The following is a 23,140-nucleotide window of genomic DNA, read 5'->3' as shown; positions in this document are numbered from 1 at the left end:
AGTAGTACAAGAAGGAAAAATTGGTGATGCAGCAGAGAGAAGGGAGAGTTCAGAAAGAAGAGGGAACTACCGGAAAGTGTGACCTTAGTAGAAGCATAGGCAGATCATCATTTGTAAATATTTCATGTTACCAATAAAAGAATACACTTAATGCACAAAACTCAGTTTGGGAAGACCAAGATTGGACAATACATTTTAGAGCAATTTATTGTCAAATGGTTTTATAAGATACAAATTTAAGCAGTTAAAACTGTAGGTGCAGTTTTTAACTATCTGAAAAACTTAGCTCTTAATAATGACTCATTCTCAGAGAGTGCTGAATAGCAAGATTTTATTATATTTCAAATGCAGATATTTATGAATGCAAAGTATATAGTGAAAATGTCCATGATATCCTCTTCAACATGTAAAGTTAGTAGTCAGTGATTATTTTTCACTTTATCTCAAGACACACAAACAAATTTCTATAAATATTTGAATGGAGCATACCTTCCTTCAGATCCACAAATTAATTATTTTCTTTTAGTTCAATTTAATAGTCAAAGTTTGGTTCTTTTAAATTGAGGTATAATTGGCATATAACATTATATTAGTTTCATGTATATTATAACCAACATTTTACTTTATTTTTTATTTTCCATTTTTTATTTCCAGATTTGCATCTGCTAATCCTAAACACTCAATTCATCCTTCTCCCTCCCCTCTCCCTCTTGGCAAGCACAAGTCAGTTCTCTATGTCTGTGAATGTGTTTCTGTTTCATAGATAAGTTCACTTGTGTTAAATTTTAGATTCCACCTGTAAGTAACATTATACGGTATTTGTCTCTCTCTTTCTGGCTTACTTCACTTAGTATGATAATCTCCAGGTCTATCCATATTGCTGCAAATAGAATTATTTCATTATTTTTTATGACTGAATAATATTATATTATGGTAATATGTATACAAACACCTCATATCTTCTTTATCCATCATCTGTTGATGGACATTTAGGTTGTATCCATGTTTTGAATATTGTAAATAGTACTGCTATGAACAAAGGGATGCATGTATTTTTCAAATTATAGTTTTGTCCAGTCCAGATATATGCCCAGGAGCAGAACTGCTATGTCATATGACAACTCTATTTTTAGTTTTTTGATAAACTTCCATACTGTTTTCTATGATGGCTGCACCAATTTACATTCCACTGACAGTATACAAGAGTTCTCTTTTCTCCACACCCTCTCCAGTATTTGTTATTTGTAGGCTTTTTAATGATGGCCATTCTGACCCATGTGAGGTGGTACCTCATTGTAGTTTTGATTTGCATTTCTCTAATAATCAGAGAGCATCTTTTCATGTGCCTGCTGGCCATCTGTATGTCTTCTTTGGAGAAATGTCTTTTTAGGTCTTCTGTCAGTTTTTTTGATTGGGTTGTTTATTTTCGTTATTGAGTTGTATGAATTATTTGTATATTTTGGAAATTCAGCCCTTGCCAATGACATCATTTGCAGATATTTTTTTCTAGTCTGTAGGCTTTTTATTTTGTTTATGGTTACCTTTGCTGTGCAAAAGCTTGTAAGTTTAACTAGGTCCCATTTGTTTATTTTCATGTTTATTTCTATTGCCTTGGTAGGCTGACCTAAGAAAACAATGGTATGATTTATGTTAGAAAATGTTTTGCCTATGTTCTCCTCTAGGAGTTTTATGGTGTCGTCTCTTATATTTAAGAGTTTAAGCCATTTTGAGTTTATTTTTTATAACCAACATTTGAAATTTTATGTATATAAATATATATATATGTATTTGTATGTATATATGTATACACACACACAGTGGCAATTCTGTTACCTACAGTTTGGAAGTAGTAAATATTTTGGTGAGCTCTTGTGTAGAAAGGAGAGAATGTCTTAATCAGTTTAGGCTGCTATAACAAAAATACCAAAGACCAGATGGCTTAAACAACAGAAATTGATTTCTCACTGTTATGGAGGCTGGGAAACCCAAGATCAAGGTGATGCCAGCTCTGGTATGGGTGATCGCCTGCTTTTTGAGTTTGCAGACGGCTGCCTTCTTCTTATATCTTCACAGGGCAGAGAGCAGAGAGAAAGCAAGCTCTCTGGTGTCTCTCTTTATAAGAACACTAATCCTATTCATGAGGGCTCCACCATCATGACCTCCCAAAGGCCCTACCTCTAAATACCATACATTCAGAGTTAAGATTTCAACATATGAATTGAGGAGAGGGGACGCTAGCATTCAATCCATAGCAGAGAATAACATAAAGGACATTTGCATACTCACCACTCAGTTTAAGAGATAGCACCATGACCATTCCGTCTATACATCCCTCCTCAGTTACATTCCTCTCCCTCTTACCTCTACTAAGCAACCTCATGAATAGGAAGTTGGAACTATCTTTGAAGTCAAAAGCCTTTATTACAGTTCTTTCACCTTACGCTAAAACTCTACATGGAAGTTTTCAGCTTTGGAGTCAGAGGTTCTTAATAATTGATAAATAAGCAGAAAGGTTGGTGTCTTGCTCTGTCATAAATTCACATACCTATTTTCTATCCTTATTACAGGGTTCGAGACATGTTGACTGATGAGGTCACCAAAGCAGCTGCAAAGTAAGATCTATTATTCTATTACCGGAAATGTTCTAAAAAACATTTTTTTTTTCCCTCACAGGTACAGACAGTTTCTCTTTTGGGGGCATTTCATAACTTTAAGAATTTTAAAGGACTTTTCTGGTTTTTTTTTTTTTTAATCAGTTGTTATCCTTTCTCATATAAAATTAATTCTTTTTTTTTTTTGTCTTTTTGCTATTTCTTGGGCCGCTCCCGCGGCATATGGAAGTTCCCAGGCTAGGGGTCGAATCGGAGCTGTAGCCACCGGCCTACGCCAGAGCCACAGCAACGCAGGATCCGAGCCGCGTCTGCAACCTACACCACAGCTCACAGCAACGCCGGATCGTTAACCCACTGAGCAAGGGCAGGGACCGAACCCGCAACCTCATGGTTCCTAGTCGGATTCGTTAACCACTGCGCCACGACGGGAACTCCAAAATTAATTCTTATTACATGTCTTTCTGTGAAAATACAGAGGAACCAGTATAGAGACATTACTTTTACATCAGGGTTGTGCCCATGTTGTATACCTAACAAAATGCCCTGTACTTAAATGAGATTTAAAGGATTGTGATTTAGTACTAGGGGAAGAAAAATGGAATATTTGCTAATGTGAATTATGTGGGATCTACAAATAGATAATTAAATCTCAACTGTGAACCAGCAAATAAATCAAAATAGTACCTCCTTTCATTCTCTTGGTGTTATTGGATCCAGAGTATCTAAATATTGAATTTTTAGATACTAAAAACTCATGTGAAAACCCAGTAAAAAGGCAATTTCCATCATATACTTATGGTCGTTTTAACAAAAATAACTTGAGCATAGCTACCCTGAGACTTTTTATTTATCTTTAGCCGACTCTCACTAGGAAAACTGTATGCTAGTGAAATTGCTTGAAGAATCTCTTTAGGTCCCTTTGTTAGCAAGGTGACTAGTTATTCCTAGAAGTAAGTTACATTCCAGTTATAGTCACTTCTCCCTTTCACTGCTAAGCTTAGTTGCTGCCATTTCTGTTTGACTTTCTTCTTGCAGAGTTCCCTGGTAACTAGCAGTTAAGGATCTGGTGTTGTCACTTCTATGGCTCAGGTCACTGGTGTGGTGTGGGTTCAGTCCCTGGCCTGGGAACTTCTGCATGCCTTGAGCGTGGGAAAAAAAAAAAACAGAGTTGAAGTGACTTTCTTCCTATCCACCAAACTACATAGATATACCTTTGACCTAGAGGATTTCATATGTATTGAAAGTATTATCTAGAAATATTTAACTGCAGTAAAGTTTAACTCTCTCATGTCTCCAAACCTTTTGTAGCTAAATAAGTTTTGCCTAAACAAACAAACAAACAAACAAACATAAAACTCCCCATGGTCTACCTTAGAGTTCACTTTCCACCAGCAATTTCTTTTCTTTTGGTCTTTTCAGGGCCGCACCCACAGCATATGGAGGTTCCCAGGCTAGGGGTCCAATTAGCGCTGTAGCCGCTGGCCTACACCACAGCCACAGCAATGCAGAATCTGAGCTGCATCTGTGACCTACACCATAGCTCACAGCAACGCTGGATCCTTAACCCACTGATTGAGGCCAGAGATCAAACCCGCCACCTCATGGTTCCTAGTCAGATTCATTTCCACTGTACCACAGTGGGAACTCCTCCACCAGCAATTTCTTAAACACATATTCTGTAAAACACTGTAAAGTCTGATCTCTGGTCCTGATTACTACTCGGCTTCATGTCCTCTGAATGAAGGGAGATAGAAGTGATAATCCTCCCCTGCACTCAGTTCTGTGGGAGGCACTGGAGAATATCTGTTAACATATCTGTTGACGAAATGAAGACTGAAGTACAGAGAGGCTTTAGTAGGGACTCATTTGCGTCTGCTTACCTAGTTTGGTGAGTTGCAGACATAGTGGGAGAGCCCTCAGCTGCTTATTGGAGGGAAGGAGGGAAGGAGGTCCTGGGATGGGTGTTGCCTTTGACCTTTACCTTTCATAGTTTGTCCTATCATACAGTCTGTTTAGATCCTGTTAAAAACAGTGCTCTGACATTTGCAACAAAAAGCGCAAATGCTAAAGAAACTAACGGCTTCCTATTAAAACTGTAATTTTGCCTTTGCAGTAGCTTTGGCAGATTCCATTCTAAAATTTTATTTCAGTAAGACTTAAATCTTCAGATTTGCAAAACATCATTTCATGACTAATACCTAACAAGAATATATTCACCGTCCCATTGGTAGGGAGTAAAAATAATTTATGTTCTCACGGTGTTACCTTTTCATCAAAAAGTTCAAAGTATTTTATAGACCTTATCTTATTAAAGCAATCCTGACAATACTAGGCATGGCAGCAAGTGAGCAGGAGATAGTTAAAGTCCAGAGGCTGTGAGAGATTAATGACAGAGCAGAGGAAAAATTCACTCTGCTGCCTTCTCTTTACTTTTTCCCACTAGCTTCTTCCAATCATGTGAGGACCCCACCACCACCTCCTGCCAGCTTTGCCTTCTGTTCCTTGGACCATGGCTGCCACAGGCTGGTTTTGGCCAGTGTAAGGCTTATTTCATTCTGAGCCATAAATTAAATGTAGGAAGTAAAACACTAGTCACAGGATGAGACTGATTTTCTCATTTGAGAGCATTTTCAAAGCATCAGGGATAGGGCTAAGGGAGAATCAGAGCACAGATAAAACCTGATGATTGATGTAAGTTTATTTTCATTGTTAATAATTAAATAGATTTGAACCTGAAGATAAAAATCCCCAAAGGATTGGGTCACTTCACTAATGTGTAACATAATACTTTGTCCCTAAGAAAGCATCATTGTAGCTCAGCCTTCCTTGAGCTTTTTAATTAGGTTAATGGTATCCGTTTGTTTCAAAGGACAGTTTAATTAAAATGTCAGTGGTGTTGCCTAGATAAATACTGTACTGATGCTGACATGTTATTATGCAAATTAGTCACTACCGCCTGACTGGTAGGGGATAGTTATGTGATCAACAAGGTGAAGAGCTTTTGCTGAACCAATTATAGAGCCTCACCTGGCCAGCTCCTCCTTGAATTTGTCTCACTGAGTACGTACAGCGTGTCTTCTCTCCATAAGTCACTGTGCAGGGCATGTAGGGGATGTAAAGATGATCAAGAGCTAGTGACTGTACCTTTATGAAATGTATCACTTGGCCTAAGCATAAATTGTGTGACTGTGGACTCGTTTTTTCTTTTTCTCTCTCTCTTTTTTTTTTAGATCAACATTTCTCCCTTTTTAAAATTAAAAAAATTAATTTTATTTTTATTAGAGTGTAGTTGCTTTATAGTGTTGTGTCAATTTCTGCTGTATAGAATAGTGACCCAGTCATACAAATATGTATATATACATTCTTTTTCTCATACTGTCTTCCATCATGTTCTATCCCAAGAGACTGGGTATAGGTCCCTGTGCTATACAGTAGGACCTTGTTGCTTATCCATTCTAAATGTAATAGTTTGCCTCTACCAACCCCAAACTCCCTGTCCATCTAGTTTTTTTCTATTCAAAGATTAATGTCCAAATATGCATTTAATTAGCATTCAAAAGTCTAATTACCAGTGGCTTTAAATACTTTTTTTTCTCCATTGTGCAAGAACAGTACATGCTCGGGAGTGTCAAGACCAGTGAAACTTTTGAAATAAAATCATTTGGGGTACTGCTTTAAAACTGGGGCTAAATTTTACTCTTTCAGAATTTTAGGGTTAAAAAGATACCTTTTATGTCATCTTGACTAATATCCTTGTTTTAAAAGATTTGATGCATAATTTCCCATAACTATCTAAGAATGTCTACAGGTTGATAAAAAACCAAGGAACTTCTCAGATCACTGAGAATTTAAAACTAGTTTTTGTATCTAACTTCAGGGATTCAGGACCACTTTGTAGCAAAACAGGCTTGAAGACATTCTCAGCTAAAGGAAGTAGAGAATATTAGAAATAAGATTTAATTTGGGGTTTTTAAAATGATCTTCTGGCTAGGAAACCTAGGGATGTCCATATCTTGCCTTGTTTCTGGTGTTCTATTACAGCTGTAGGAGTTCCCAGTAATCCCCATTGCAAAACTGCTTCAACCTCAAGCCGTCCTTCCTGTTTTCTCCCTCTGCCCCACACCTCATTGTAAATGTTGTCTTATCAGCATCTGACAGGACTCAGAGAGGAATGAATTAAGAAAGGGTAAACAAAGTGACCAAGTGTGCAGAGCAGGCCTTCACTGAGCTTAACCATCCCAAGGTGAGAGAGAGAGAAAAAGGAGGGAATGGAAGAATCCATAGATGGAAGAACTTGATAAAGGCAAGTTCGAGTTCCAATGAAAATAAAAATGCAACAACACAGCTCTGTACTAACCTTTTGATACCACTAACTCCCATGTTCAGTTATGAGTCTAGGATTGGAGATACAAGGCTTGCATGGGGAGCAGGGCTGGAAGTCTTCCTCATGCCAGACATCTGTTCTGCTCCTGCACTGGGGTAGCAGGAAGTAGTTCTTGGATGTAGGCGAGGGGAAATGTTCTCTGTATTTATGGGAACCCATAGTCATAGGACTCAAAGAACTGTCAGATGGTAAGGGTGCTGGTTGCTCAGTTCTGTTATGACAGAGTTGGCAAGCCAAGAGCATCTCATCAGTGTCCCATTGGGGATTTTATTCTGTGGAATTATGAAATAATACCAAATGTACATTTTCAAAGGGTGAGTATATTTTAAAAGTTTCAGTTTTCTTGCTACCAAATTCACAAGTCAAACTTAAGATTTTATTGCCAGTATTAGAAAACTACCATTCAGATGATATTAAAGGGCAACTCTCACTCCAGATAGTCTAAAAACAAGCCTTTTTTGCATCTTATCTAGGTTCTCTGAAGTATGTTACAGACCAACTTGAAGGTGATAATGAGGGAGGCAAGCCATCTCCCTGCTGAGTGGCTAGTAAAGCATGTGGCTTGAAGCGGTTCACTGAAAGCTGGTTCCACACACCAGTGCTTCAGAAAAGCCAGGGGCCACTTCCACTCAGCTGGGTTTATTGGTTGTGTTTTCAAAACAAATCAATACATTTATATTGGCCAAAGATGACACCAAAGAAGATAGCGTGAGAAAGGTAAGGTCAAAGGATGAAATAAAAATGTTAGGAAGAAAGAGCTTAGATATATGCACTTGGATTTTTAACTTACCCAAAGCATAAAGACCGTACATTTATAAGAAGAGTTAAAAAGCAGTGTTCATGTCAGAAAAAGGAAAGAAGTTGCTGGTATCAGGGAACAAACAGACCTGCCTTTCGGAGGCTCTGTGAAGGGATGGAAGTGCTTTTTGACCTCATCTGCCCTCCTTATAATAGTGCCTTCTCTTCTCCTGGCTAATGCCCCCAAATCCTCTCTTGGAATTTTTTTCTTTTTAAACAGAGACAGCCCAGTGGTCAAAGGCAACGCGCTGTTAGCCTTAAGCAGCCTTGCTGTCGTCGTTTCCAAACATGAAGCCAGCCTTTCCTCAGACTCTGAGGGGGTCCTGGAGGTGAGTTAAGGGTGATTAGAACCAAGTGGGCTTCGGTTGTATAATGTTTGAAAAGTGAGCCATCTCCTTATTAAGCCTGGCCCTGAATTGAGGAACTTAACAGTCTGGTTGAGGCAACCATTTATGCTACCCTGTCTCCTTTACCCTGCAAGCTTTCCTGTCTTCTGAAACACTTTCCTTTGGTGCTTTTCTGTTTTGCTTTCTCCATCACAGTTAAGTGGTCATTTCCATTTGAAGGTACCAATTTTATGCAACAGGGGTTGTCTTTTGTGATTACATCATGGTAACCAATCTTGGGAGGTTAACTAGGCTTACTGAAAGTGAACAATGCTGTCAAAAAATGATAAATAAGCAGTGTTTACTGACTGAAAAAAATTGTACTTTGCATTTTAATTGTAGATGTCAATGACAAAGTGCCTATTCATTTTTGCAAGGCATTTATTTCTTAATTAAACATGTGGCAAGCTGGCCAATGTTCATTTCCAATGTACTTTTTCAGATAATTCATATCTGTCAAAATAAAAAGGCATGGATTTATTCTTCTTTTAAGCCCCGTTATCTGGTAACTATCATTATCTGGAGGCAATATAGTCAAGTGGTTAAAAAACACAGGCTGTGAAGTAGGGGAGTCCTACATTTAAATTCTCGTACTTGTACTTACTAGCTCCATGGTAACTTCACCTTTTAGAGCCTATTTCCCCATATGTAAAATGGGGATAACAGTACTTACTAGATATGATTATTGTAAGGATTAAATGAATTTATATATATATATATATATATGGCACAATGGCTGGTAAATACTAAGCACTAAGTATTCATAACCATTATCATCAACATCAGCATATACTACATCACTTCTTGCTGCAAACATTGGGCTTTATTCATTGCTATTCAACCTGTCTGTCCCCACAGGGTGTCTTATAGATCATTTGTGCTCTTTTTTCATGATGGGGTTTTTCTTGGGGAGGGTGTCTTTTTTTTTTTTTTTTTTTTTTTTTTTTTTGCAAAAAACTGACTCTAATTTAAATAAAAAGGGAACTAGAAGTATAAGGGATCTGGAAGCCCATGGAACTGAATGCAAAGTTTAAAAACCGAGTTGGTGGAAGAATAGGAATCAAAGCAAGTTAGGGAGTCCAGGCACAAGTACTGATGAGCCATCTCAGCAGATCCATCCGCCCACTGGGATGGATCGGCTCTAGGATTTACTATCTTAGCAGCACACATTTAAGATTCAGAATCCCATGGGTCCTATGCCTACACCTTCAGCAGGGTAGGATGGGTTGCTTAATTGAGCATTTAACTAAGCTTCAAATCGTGGAGGAGGGAATTCCCTAAGGGTGCTATTACTCGTAAACAAGAGACTAGTGCTGTGTGGCAGAAGCTACAAATGTATATTAAATGTGGAGAAGAGTTATTGAATGAGAGGTAAAATGTAGTTAGTTTAGAAAAATTTAACTTTAAGCCCAGAGTCCTACTTCAATAGTGAGAAAGCTGAAAAATTTTTAGAAAGGAAATGTTCCATATCCTTGAAAAAGTGGTGGACTATCTTAGCAGAGGCAACATAGATCTACAACCTGAAAAATAATGTCTTCTATGGGTCCCTTCATCTAGGTGTTATTTTTGTCAGACTTCCAGTTGTATAGGTAATTTGCCCCAATAATAACTGGAGGTCTAGCTCAGAGTTTGAGCTCCAGGCTCTCTTATTCTTTATTCTCCCAGACTTTGTCCTGTGCTGAGGCACATAGTACACAACACATTGAGAAGCCATACGACCCAAAGATGGGGCTTTGCTTTTATTTTTGATGACCTCGCCTTTGGCTATCACTCAGTATAAATTCAAGGCCTCATCATTGTTTAAAGTTGACATTTTCAAGCTTCATTCAAATCTGCATTTGACCAGCAACTAAAGATATTAAGAAGAAGGCCTTATTTGACTCAAGGGATTAATTCCAAGGATTTAACACTGCATCAGCCTTTATGGTTTGCACCCCGTGGGTGTTACCATGGGAGTTAATGAATGTTTTTTGACATCCATGGTCATGAATGATTTTTAAAACCAAGTTCTTTTTTCTTTTTTTTTTTTTTTAACTGAGTTGGGTTTTGTTGTTTTGTTTTGCTTTTTGCTTTCCCTTTCCTCTTCATTTCTAAACTGAAGATCATTTATATCTTCATACCTATTTGGGCAAATGTTGGAATGATTCTTGAATGATAAATGTAGTGGTAGTAAGCAGAAATGAAGAAACAGTGAAAAAATTTGTTGGTGGCTTTATTGAAACCACAAGTTAGAAATGGGAAATTTTGAGTTTCTTTGTCTGTCCACCTCTCCTTTTAACCCCCATGTTATCCTCACTGAACGCAGGAGAGTTTAAGGAGGTCTCAAATGTGTTTTGTTCTGCAGTCCCCATCCTCTCTCCTCTGCTAAGTCTTGTATGAAAGGTAAGTCGTAATCATATTACGGTGTAGATGAGGAAGTGTATTTGTCAAGGACCTATCTACTATTTCATGCAGTCCTGGCAGGTGAAGTTTAGTTTTTGATAGTAGCACCTCATTCTTTAATACAGAAGGAGGTTTTATCTTGGATTTAGAAATAACACTTTTTTCTTTCTCCCATTATCATTTCATGTTTTCCTTCATCCGCAGGTTCAACCTAATTTCCTTCCAATGAAAGAGTGGCTTTTCATGGTGTTCGATACTCTTCTGGTTATCGTTGATAGCCATTACCAACCCAGAGGACACCTTTTCTCTTCATTTTATTATGTAAGTGTGAGAAATAAAAAAAATGATCAGAAAACTCCAGTTGAGGAGTTCTTGTCATGGCTCAGTGGTGAACGAATCCGACTAGGAACCATGAGGTTGTGGGATCTATCCCTGGCCTCGCTCAGTGGATTAGGGATCTGGCGTTGCCGTGAGCTATGGTATAGGCTGCAGACGCCACTTGGATCTGGCGTTGCTGTGGCTGTGGTGCAGGCCGGTGGCATCAGCTCTGATTAGACCCCTAGCCTGGGAACATCCATACGTCATGAGTGCGGCCCTAAAAAGAAAAAAAGACAAAAGAAAACTCCAGTTGACTCCAGTATCAATTGTTCACATGAAATTCCATGATATAGGGTAAGTCTTAGCCTTAGCTATACATTTAGTTGTAAATCTCAGCCTTGGCTGTATGTGAGAATCTCCTGGGGAACTTAAAAAACAACAACATATATATGTGTGTGCGTGTGTGTGTGTGTGCGTGTATGTATATATGCATATATACATACATATACACACATACACGTATACATATGTACATATACATACATATATATATAAGAAATGCTGATGTATAGGCCTCACCTCTGATTTAATGCTCCAGGATGGGCCCTGGGTGTCAGCATTTTGGAGGCTTTCTAAATTATTCTAATGTGTAGTCAGAATCAAGAGCTACAGTTGTAGTAGAATAAACATTGCCTGAAGATAAAAGGTCTCTGGTTTCTGGTCATAGTCTTTTTCATTTCAGAATGTGTGACCATGGAGTTCACTTAATGTGACTGAACCTTGTGTCCTTATTTATAAAATGAGGTGGTTGGACAATGTTATCTATAGTGACTGGAACTCCAACTTTACCTCTTACTAGTTTTGTGGCTGTTGACCTGACACCTTAACTCATCATCTTATTTTCCCACCCATAATGTGAGGGTAAAAATGAATGCTTTGCCAACTTTATAAAAGATTATGAGGATCAAATTATATAGTCTGTGGGGAAATGTTTTGAAAACATGAAATGCTATATAAATACAAAGTAATATTGTTGAGCATAAAAAAGCACCTGTTACTTAGTCCTTCTCTTTCTTCATGCTTATAGCCTAAGATTTGAAGCAAATTGAAAACACACTTTTTTCGTTTAGGTTTCATTTTCCCTTTATTGGCTGTAGCCCATGCTTTATTTTTGTACCTGCATGGAATTATTTTTGTTCTACCTTATCACTATCCATTGCTTAGGGAATTATAGGGATCATGGGACAATCAGCTGAGTGGCAGAGGATTATAGCCGATTTGAATAAAAATATAGCACGGGTCCTGAATTGTTGCTGAGATCACAAATTTAGCCTGAAACTTCATTGCTTTAGGTCTTCTTTGTACAACACTTTGTGTGCCTCTGCCCTCTGCCCTTAGGAGGACCTGGTATGTATTTATCTGGGGCTTAGAGTCTGGAACCAGATTTTTTTTTACTATACTTGAGGACAAAAATGACTTATTAGATAAAAGTAGAATTAAATCAGAAGGTAGATTTTGCTCAAAGAATTACTTGATGATGATTTATGTTCTGTTGAAACTGTTCTTATTTCTTTAATGATTGAAGAAAGACTTGTTAGCTTATGTGGAGGTCGTTGCAGTAGCTGTCTGGTTCAGATATCCAGCAGGACAGGATATTGTGTTAGATTTCTAATAGTGCTGCTTAGTTCTTGCAAGCTAATGTCTTTACTAGCCAGCTCAGGTTGCCTCTTACCTTTGTGATTCTTGCATTATTATACTTTTTCAAAACCCTGTTTCAAAAGCCACTTTATTTCCCTTGTCCTAGTAGCTGGGTCATTTTGAGTAGTATTGTCATTATAATAGCACTATATTAACTTAAAGAATCTCTTAGCACATGTTTGCCTTTTATCCTTAAAGTACTCAAGCTTAGCAAATGAGTGTAGAGTTAAAAACACTTTTTAATGTGTTGACTGCAAGGGACAACACGGCCTTTATGGTGTGTCTGAAAATTTGAAGTGGGTAGTATTGAGGAATGATAAATGGGCTTACCTCCCCACTTGAGACATATTTATAAATGTATATAGTGTCTGGTGGAGCTCTCTAACACAGGATTCTTGTAGAAGCTGTTCATATTCAGCTGCCCTGTCATTTTATTAGAGCTGTTACTCATTTCTTTTCCCATAATTACATATAGGAAAGGAGCATATAGAGCTCTCAGTTTCATTTTGAATAGCTGGTTATTGCTTTGTAACCAGAGGCTTTTAGGATTTCAACTTCCTTTTTAATTAAAAGGAATTAACCCCCTGTAGGAAATAATCCATCTACTGGGAAGCGTTCCCACAAAAAATTTTGGGAGATCTGCCAATAGATCCCTGTGCTAAACTTATACTTATCCCTCCCTAACTACGCTTAAACTGCCCCCACCCAACCCTTTTTCTTTCTCTCCTGGGAAACTCCTGGCTTTCTAGACATTTATAATGTGGCTTGGTGGTTTCTCCAAGCTTGGATAGCTTCACTTGGGATTTTTCATTATATACACATGTGGGCTTTCAAAACCCTACAATTGTTATAGGCTCGACCGTGAGGGAATTCACACCCTTTACAAGGAGACACTAATAATGTTTTTTCTTCAAATTTAAAAGGGTCTTATTAGTTAACCACTTGCCTAGTGGCAAACTGTTTTACTGCTATTTGTGAAAAGTGAGTGGTGAAAAAAGTGACCTATAGACAAACATGGAAATAAATTTATTTTTTCAGTTCTTTGGCGGGGGGGAGGCAGTTGGTGGGGTGGGTCGAAGAGAATTATGTATTGCTGTGTAGCGCTTTTGTGATAGGTGTGCTGCCTTCCTGTTTTAAACAAAAGGCCAACCCCCTGTTTTCTTTCTTTGGCATGTCCTAGAAATCCTATTCTGGTGAAAACACAGCCAGTGCCATTGCCCGTTCTGCGGCTGCCACAGCTTTGTCTCTCCTTGTGCCAGTTTTCATTATCTCTTGCAAAGAGAAGGTTGAGGAAATCCTGAACATGCTGACTGCCAGGTTACCTGGGAAACCGAGTGCTGATGAGTCTCAAGCCGTGCAAATCCACATGGGCCTTGCTTTGGGGATGTTTCTGTCTCGCTTGTGTGAGGAGAAACTCAGGTACAGTTTATTAAAATATTCCTGCTTTTCCTCTTTGTGGCTTAGGTGAAGGATCTCCCTCTCTCTCACTCATTTATACGCACACACACACACTTTATATCTGAGCGGTATGTGGTGTTAAACTTTTTGAGATGGGCAGGTTGATCATTTACTCTCCGTCATGAATGAATTTGTCTCTCTAAAAACACCATCACATGGATATTAATATGTTTTAAGGGTTTCTCTTTTAAAAGTGATTGATTACTTGAACGTTATTTCATGCTTAGATGAAAGCCCTGTATACATCTATGTAATAGATATGAGGGAGGTCGAATCATACAGTGCTATAAATTTTAAAAAGCTTCCTTTTTCCCTGGTTTATAAGGGTGAAAATCATTACTTGTTCTCTGTTGATATCACTGCAAAATGGGAGGGAAAGATCAGGGTATCCCTTGAGCCTGAGGGTGCTGGGAATCACTGAATCTCCTGAGAACTGCATGTACCTACCCACTTTTAAATATTGCTTTTATCCTGTGCCCTGGCTACATTTTGGTAATCCTTAAAGAGTCTTAATCTGTGCATATTATACTGTGTACTTTATTCAGTTTGATTGCTCATTTTTGGACTGCTAGCTTTAGTCTTGAATGGAGCTAATAGAATATCAAAGACCCAGGTGGAAAATTCCACTAAGTAGGAAAGTTTTCTTGAACATGAATCTACTTAGTTTCATTGCTCATTATATTTATTCTTTATTTTATAACAGATCTTAGAATTTTATATATCCAGATTGATTGTAGTATGGTACATGAGTACTTGAGTATCATGAATATTTAGATGTCACTTACTTGCGATTTTAGTCCCATTTTCCTGCATTGGAAATAGTAGGGTCTAGGTAAGAAGCATCCTGTTCTGTTAGATGTCCTTAAGCTTCCCTAGTTGGCAGAAATTGGCTGTCCAAAAGACAAGAAATTGTGATGATGTGGATAAACTGGATGACATTATGCTATATTCAGATTTAGTGTTTGAAACCAGTGGTTAGGTTTGCATTTGTAATTTACATAGTTTTGTGCAAAATCAATACTTGAAACCTTTATGAGAACTGCTATTGATCTAGGGAAATACTGTATTTCAAATGATCATTTTCAGCCTTTGGAAACATCTGTCAGATGATTGGAAAGATTGGCTTAGTCTTTGTGATCATAAATGAAACACTTGCAGAACATTCATTTTGTTCTATTTACCAGCATTAGTATATGTATGTCTGGTTCTGGACAAGAACAAAAAGCTGCCCTATGCCTTTGAATTGATTGTTACATATCTCATGTGTGTGACAGATCAAAAAGTATTTTTAAAGACTTAAGACATGGAAGTGATTTTTTTTTCCCCTCTGCTGCTATGCTACAAATGGCAGTCTCTTCACCATCTGTGTTCATGCTCTTTCTTCAGTATCTTTTCAAGCTACATGTTTTACAGCTAAAAATGAGCCAGGACCATGTAATTCCAGGCAACTTGTTTCATCCTCTCTTGGCTCCTGGCCCCCTTCTTCATGAGTTTAGGAGGAGATGCTGCTGGTTATAGGGCTTGACAAGCTTGCATTGGTGGTTAACTTAATTATGCTACCTGGCGAAACCTTTGGTGGCTCCCCTAAAGTATCCTTCCCTTGTTCCTAGGTTGCCTTCCTTTTACTTTATACCTGCAGAAAACCTTGGGGAAGGACACCAAGAAGCACTTCCCAAGGCAGAATAATTGCAGATTTTTAACTTTGCCCTAATGATCCTCGATTTGATAGCATTTTCCTTTGGGCTGGTGTATTAATAACTGCAGCCATTATTATAATTATTCATGGTTCCCACCTTCGTAATTTCTTAGAGCAGAGGAATCTGAAATATTTGCCTTTTGGTACTAATAAATATTTTACCACATAATGACAGTCTTACCAGATAATGACTTTTTTTGGAGAAAATGTCTATTTTTCTAAAATTAAAATGTTTTGAAGGCTCTTAACTCTGAATAACCAATAATGTCAAATTAAGTGGCCCAAAATGGCCCCTTAGGAGAACAGGATTAGGACAATATGCTGGTCTCAAGAAGGAAAAAAATCCCTTTATAGAAAAGAACGTTGACAGTCAATCCTTTTTTTTTTTTTTTCCTGAGGCTTATGAAAAATGCACTGAATTTAATTCCAGTCTAGAATTTATTCAGAAAAGCATATTATTCCAAGTTCTGCTTCTATCAGAACTCCCAGAGGAGACTAGTAGGATCTCTTCAGCATTTGTTTAGGATATTTAAGTTTACTTTACTCTGGAGAACTATAATAGGACTTAGTTAAAAGCTATTAAAATTGTGTGTGCACGTGTGTGTGTTTTCTCACTGCAAAAGGCAAATCCTTTACCTTAGGCAAAACCACTATCCTCTTGGTTGGAGAAGATAGTATTTAAAGTGCTCTCTGGCTGGCTGGCATTCCTGGGGCTGCATTCCACTGAACATGGTCTGAGGCAGCACCGGGAGAGCTGACATGAAGGGACCCCTTGATAATAAAGTGTTGGTGATGAAGCCCACAACTCTGCCTCAAAAAAACAGATGTAGAGCTACCTTTTAAGTTTAATTTTACCCTAGAAGTCATAGTTCTCACTAAAACAATTACCAAAACCACATCAATTACTGTATAGAGACAGAAAAATATAAGGCTAGACTCACCTTTTTATTAAAAAAAAAAAGAATAGAATTTAAAACCCCTACATTTGAGACCGGAAATCAGAAGTCATAGTCTTTGCAAGAGAGATTTGGAATGATCATTGATAATATCAGCTCAATGGGTTAGTCAATGTTCTGAAGAAAATCACCTTAGCATTCTTAGAAAAAAATTTTTTTTTAAAAATTCTGAACTTGGTTCTTATTTTTCAGTGATTTAAAATTTGAATGAGCTGAGAAAATGCAAAAGTAGCAGTTTTAGGGTTAATAAACTAAACTAAAAATTAAAAGGTTTTAAGGTTTGCAAGTGATTATAATCTTCAGAAAACTAATTATTGAATGAATTCTCTGACTCATCTCTCTGTCTCAAAATATATGTGAATGATCAATATTATTATTTGCTCCTTTTATGTTTTTTTAAAGAAATGCATTTTCAATAAAATACTGAGCAAAATATAATTACATAGTAAATATTTGGGACCTTTGAATGATTTTAAATAATTCAGTTTCCCCTCTTGGTCTTTCCCTAGTGATATATCTGGCCAGCAGATGAAACTTCTTCTGATGAAGTCTTTGGATGCTCTGGAAAATTGCTGCTTTGATACTAGTCTTGAATACAAGTATGTTGATTCCATTTCCTCTCTGTTACTCAGAGACTGGTTCTTTCTTTACTATAAATTTTGCATTCTGTGGAGAGATACTTGTAGGACCCAACCATGAATACCTTTGTGCAGAGTTTTCATTGATAATAAAAAAATCTGTAATTAAAGCTTATTTGTTCTGAAAACCGTGTTTCAGAAATTGACAGTTTGTTTCTGTACAAAGCAACGAATGTCACTTTGTGGCTGTCATTAAGTTTACCAATACCTTAGATTCCGTTTTGTTCTTATCATCCGAGGATACCTGGAGACTTGTACTTATGACTTAACCTTTCTAAAGATTTGTTGGAAATACTCTTTGAATTTGATTTGACTAAGAGAGCCTTTGACCCATGTTTTGGATTTCCCTAAGAAACCCAAAGTCTGAGGAATCAAAATGGAAACAAACAAGTTACACCAGAGGTTCCCAACCCATTCAGTATTAATAGATCCTCTTTTTTTCCTGCCACAAACTTCATGCTTTTTAAAGATTTTGTCTATTAAACTAAGTGTCTTAAAATTTATTTTCTTGTTCCAGTCATGAAAAACAACAGAAACAAAAAGGAATAATGAGAAAAGAATGCCTCAAAAAAATGGTATTAAACATAGGTGTTTCGTGAGACATTGAATGTTTCAACTCATTCAGGTGCCTTGTGTGGGCAAACATACTGTTTTGTCAGGCTTTCTGAAATATTGACACCATTGAGAACCTACATTGTACCTCTTTGGACTCCCATATGTTTTGGAACCTCAGGATTGGATCTTCTGTGTTTGAAGTTACTAGGAAACTCAGCAGATTATAAGCACTAACCTCCAGTTTGTTAACTCATTTACTTTATGCTCTTATGGACATGTTCAAATGTGAGTTAAATTTGCGTTTACAAAAAAAAAAATCAGTGTTTTTATAAATTTCTGGCCTTTATAAACATACTATCTAAAGTTACATTTACACCATCCAGTCCGTTAAGTTCAGATTAACAAAAGAATAAATGGTAGAAGTATAGTAAGTATCACACATTTAGTCATGTGTAGAGAAAGTCAGATCTTCACTTAGTAGGATGGTAGTTTTGAGATCTTTCAGATACAGGCTAAGATTGGATAAGAACCTTTGACACCTACCCAGTTTATCACACTTTAACATTTACAATTCAGAGATGAAATGATATGTTAAGAGTGTGGTTTTGTTTATGGGCAAAGAGTTCAGTGGCATGATTGAAGGGTCTTAAATTTAGAAAATGACTCATGGAAGGTCATTAGGGTCATTTCACTGTTTTGGGGTTCAATGAAGAGTTGAGATTTCTGAGCCTAATTTGTGTATTGATGGTGTTGCCTTTTACAACCAAGGAGAAAGATAAGTTCTTCTCCCTCTCCCCTCTTGTCCTTTCTTCTTTCTCCTGCCTTCCCCTAAAGGTGTTCAACATATCTGTAGTTCAGGGTATTATAAAGTTAGGGGAAAAATTGTGATTAAAATGCTGCAAACTTTCAGCCTGTTGGAACCATAGGGAATGACTTTCACATATTATCTCCACTAGTTTGCAGGAAGGTTGTTTGAATGTCAGGAAAACCATGGGGATAACTGAATTATCCACAGTAAGGGTGTTTATGCATTTTAAAACTTGATATGTCTAGGCATATCAACTTTGAAACTAACTTTTTATATGAATTAGATTCTTATTTCTTCATTCTTTCTTGATTCTTACCTTCTTAATAAGCAGCTGTGTTTGGGAGAGGGAAAGCTGGGCCACAAAGGGAATTAATCCTGCAGATTCAAGTAGAAGAGGGTCATCAGAAATTTCCTGTCCATTTAGTAAAATCTTGCTTGCCCTTCAGAGCCAATTAAAAGCCTAGGTCATTCAAGAAACCCTCCCTCAATTCTCTCCAAACTCCTATTTTTCCTACAGTCAATGAAGTTTAGTATTTTGTCATTTCTAATGCTTTGTGGGGTGTCAGAGCTTATGAACTTCTCCCTTTGGTTTTTGGTCCCACTAATACTTACTGAGCAGCCTCATATTGTGTTAGGCCTTGTCATACTCATTTCTGTGTAATTAAGCCCTGATTACAACCTAAATATTGATGCTCAAGCAGGAATCATCATCACTTCCGTTTACAGACAAAGAAAGTGAGTCTCAGATAGAAGACTGGTTCAAGGTCACACACTAAGTGGCAGAGCCAGGAGACAAACCTAGGTTGTCTGACTTCAAAGCCAGCTTTCTTTTCTCTTGCTTAGCACAACATGGGGAACACATTTCAATAGAAAGAAAGCAGGTTGAGACATGACAATGTAGTGTTATTATTTTCTGACATGTGGGTGTTGCCCACTATTAAAAACAAGAAAGGAGTTCCCACTGTGGCTCAGGGGTAATGAACCTGACTAGTATCCGTGAAACCTGGATTAGATGCCGTGAACTGTGGTGTAGGTTGCAGACTTGGCTCAGATCTGGCATTGCTGTGGCTGTGGTATGGGCTGGCAGCTGCAGCTCCTCTTTGACCCTTAACCTGGGAACTTATATATGCTGCAGGTGTGGTCCTAAAAAGCATAAATAAATAAATAAATAAATATTCAAAATGTGAAGTGTTAAAAAAAATTTTTTTTAAATAAAAAACAGATTTTAACCTGGCTTAGACCTGAATGCCTGGTTCATGGCATAAAGTATTCCCCTCTCTCATAAGACTGCAAGAGTCTAGGAAAGTCCTCCCTCACTAGAAGTAGTGGAAGAGTTACCCAGAGGTAGTTCATGGATCTGGGAGCATGATACTTCAAGTGATAGAATTTACCCCAAGCAAATTCACCACACTTCCTTGATTTAATGGACCTGTCCCTGCTGAAGAGAACCCAGCACCTGAGCTAGTCCATGTTTGTGGTCCCATCACTTACATTTTGCTGCCATCTAGTGGTAATTATGGCACCATTTCAATCCTCAGCCTAGTCATGTTATCCATCAATGCATGACCTGTGAGTTGGTTAATTGCTATCGAATTTCACAAATAGGATAACATTTGTATAGCGCTTTGTAAAGGGCAAAGCGCTATACAAATGTTAACTGTTATTAGAAGTAATTATTAGATGCCTTAGTACTTAATCTGCAGAATAGCCCTACAATAAACTAGGGAATTGAAGATTCATCTCTGGTTAATTTTAGAAAAATATATCATCTCATTTGATAGCAGCACACATCTCAGAACCACATAGCTTTTAAGTCTTAGAATTTCTTTTTGCCAGTGATATTTTAATACATCCGGAGAAGAGATTCAAATAAGTGATGACATAACAGAGCATTTATCATTTTAAAATGCAAATTCTATTTATTATTTGTTAATGTTCTTATAGAGGATTTATGTTAGCAATTCCAAAACCTCACTTTTATACCTAATATAATTTATTTATAATTTATTTCATAGACACCATATCCAATACAGTTTTTTTCCAGACACCAATACTTAACTCCTTTTTATTTTCAGTGGAGGGAAAGATGTGAAAGTTATCTCTACCCAAGTTATTCTTGGTTTAGAGCTGGTAGAACAGTGAAGGTAGAATAAGGTAAATGTTCAGAAATGCTGAACTAAGCACCTAAGGGAAATCCCTGAGACTTAGGACAAAAAATAAACATGTTAAAACATAGATTTGGAAATCAGAAGGAAACATCAGAAAGAAAGCTTTAGGGCTACCTTCTTGGAACATGCTGCAACAAATGAGACAAAGTAGAAGGAGGAGTTCCCCTCGTGGCGCAGTGGTTAACGAATCCGACAACTAGGAACCATGAGGTTGCGGGTTCGGTCCCTGCCCTTGCTCAGTGGGTTAACGATCCGGCGTTGCCGTGAGCTGTGGTGTAGTTTGCAGACGCGGCTCGGATCCCACGTTGCTGTGGCTCTGGCGTAGGCCGGTGGCTACAGCTCCGATTCAACCCCTAGCCTGGGAACCTCCATGTGCCGCGGGAGCGGCCCAAGAAATAGCAACAACAACAACAACAACAAAAAGACAAAAAATAAAATAAAAAAAAAAAAAAAAAGTAGAAGGAAACAGTTCAGAAGGTCAATAGGTACATACATTTTAATTGGCAACCTATGTTGCTAGTTATACTGTATATTCATATAGCAGTTGGCTAACCACCATTGTGGCACTGAATAGAATCCTTAGTGAATGGTAACCTCACACAAAAATAATTCTGCTGTGATAATTTTTAGGCAAAGTGAACTAGAAATGGGATGTCTTTTTCTAGACCTTTGTGTCCATGTGCTTTAGGATGGGAAAGAGGACCTTCAATTCAGTAAATAGAGATTTTCATTTGCCCAGAATAGCCATAAAAGCAAGACCTAGATACCTGCTTATTTATTGAAAAAGATGAACCCTAGTAGTTAAATGAGCTTTGAAAAGAATCTATTCTCCTCATGAAATTGACACCTCTCATTCTTAAATTAGTCTGGCAAAAAATAGAAATCAAGTTTTCCTGATTGAATCTTGGATGATATATTCAGTGAATCTTACCACTCATAAATTTTGCCTCCAACTGAATATAAGATTCAAGTCTTGGGTTTGGTGGTGGTTGTTGTTTTTCTCCCTATAGATCTCTCCACTTTAGACTCTCTAGAAACTGTGCCTTTGGTCAGTTCTTTAGCATTTAATAAACATTGGTTGAATGCCTGTCCCTGTCCACAGAATACTAGATGCCAGAAATATTGTGGTGGGGAGAAAACAGAAAAGGTACCCACCCCGTGGAGCTTGCAGGCTAGTGAAGGACATGCGCAGTAATCAAACTGTCTCCCAAATAATCCTCATCAGAGTTGAGCATTAAAATTGTCTGTAGTAAGTTGGTACAGGGTACTGTGGGAAAATACTAAAGAGGTTCCCTGCTGGGCCAAGCAAGGTGTCCCTGAGGAAGTAACGTTTGAAATCCTAAACATCAGTAGTGGTCAAACAATCAAAAAGGGAGCAAATGTTAAAATTTTCCAAGTATGAATTATGTTTGTCTAATTATACTGTTGGCCTAATTTCAGGTTTTTATATGCATCTGTATAGAAAGACAGCCAGAAATCTTTCCTGTAGATCCTAAATGAAAACAAAGGCTTTAAATCCATTCTAATCAACAGCAGTCTTTCGTCTTTCAGAAATACAATTTGTGTCAAAAGCATACAGTGTTCAGATGTTAGATGCTGATTTAACTGACTGGCAGAATATACATTGTGCTAGTTGAGCTTGTTAAGTTCATGGAAGCTGGAACAGTTCTGCCCAACTAATGATGCATTAGTACTATAGTAGCTTCTGGAGAAAGGATTTTCTAATGCTGGATTGTTAGGCAATAGAACCTAGAAAAACACACTTGAGATGTGTTGCGTAGGCACCTGGGGATGGCAGTTGAATTGGAAGGCTGGGAATCAAAAAAAAAAAATTCTGTTTTCTGTATGTGCTCTGCTGGAAACTCTCTGCATGACCTTGAGCAAATCCTGTAGCCTCTCCATTTGGGGGGATATCTCTTATCAGACATGGAAGCTCTGTTTGCACAGAGGTATTTGGGGGAAGTGACTAACATCTTGAAGAAATGATGTGATGGTCTTGGCGCCAGCCAAGGAGATAGATGCTATACAAGAGCAAAATGACATAGCGTACAGGCACTGAAATATGTTATTGGAGAAATGCCCTGGAATGTCTTCTTAAACAGCAGATATTCTGAAAGAGGTGAGCCAAACCAGGGTGAGGATGATTTCTGAAAAAGTCAGCCTCTCTTCAATTTGAAAAACAACAAGGATAAAGACTTTCGCAAAAAAAGTAAAAAATTACCCTCAGGCCACATTATCTTATCATACTAACCAAAAGTTTTTCTGGGAGAACAATTCTTTTCT

General features: G+C 37.7%; 1 protein-coding gene across 10 annotated transcripts in view; it reads left to right on the top strand.

Annotated features, from left to right (window-relative positions):
• Positions 1 to 23,140, top strand: part of FOCAD (focadhesin) — a 319,932-nt gene that overhangs the window by 240,558 nt on the left and 56,234 nt on the right. For all 10 annotated transcript variants that reach the window (XM_021063120.1, XM_021063095.1, XM_021063125.1 and 7 more), the window contains 5 exons: positions 2,568 to 2,612; positions 8,015 to 8,123; positions 10,767 to 10,883; positions 13,759 to 13,997; positions 17,198 to 17,287. In XM_021063120.1, coding sequence (XP_020918779.1) covers positions 2,568 to 2,612; positions 8,015 to 8,123; positions 10,767 to 10,883; positions 13,759 to 13,997; positions 17,198 to 17,287 — 600 coding nt within the window. The remainder of the gene's footprint in view (positions 1 to 2,567; positions 2,613 to 8,014; positions 8,124 to 10,766; positions 10,884 to 13,758; positions 13,998 to 17,197; positions 17,288 to 23,140) is intronic.

This window comes from Sus scrofa, chromosome 1 (genome assembly GCF_000003025.6).
Source record: "Sus scrofa isolate TJ Tabasco breed Duroc chromosome 1, Sscrofa11.1, whole genome shotgun sequence".
In the NCBI taxonomy this organism is placed as follows: Eukaryota; Metazoa; Chordata; class Mammalia; order Artiodactyla; family Suidae; genus Sus; species Sus scrofa.
This window is presented reverse-complemented; position numbering and strand designations above follow the sequence as displayed.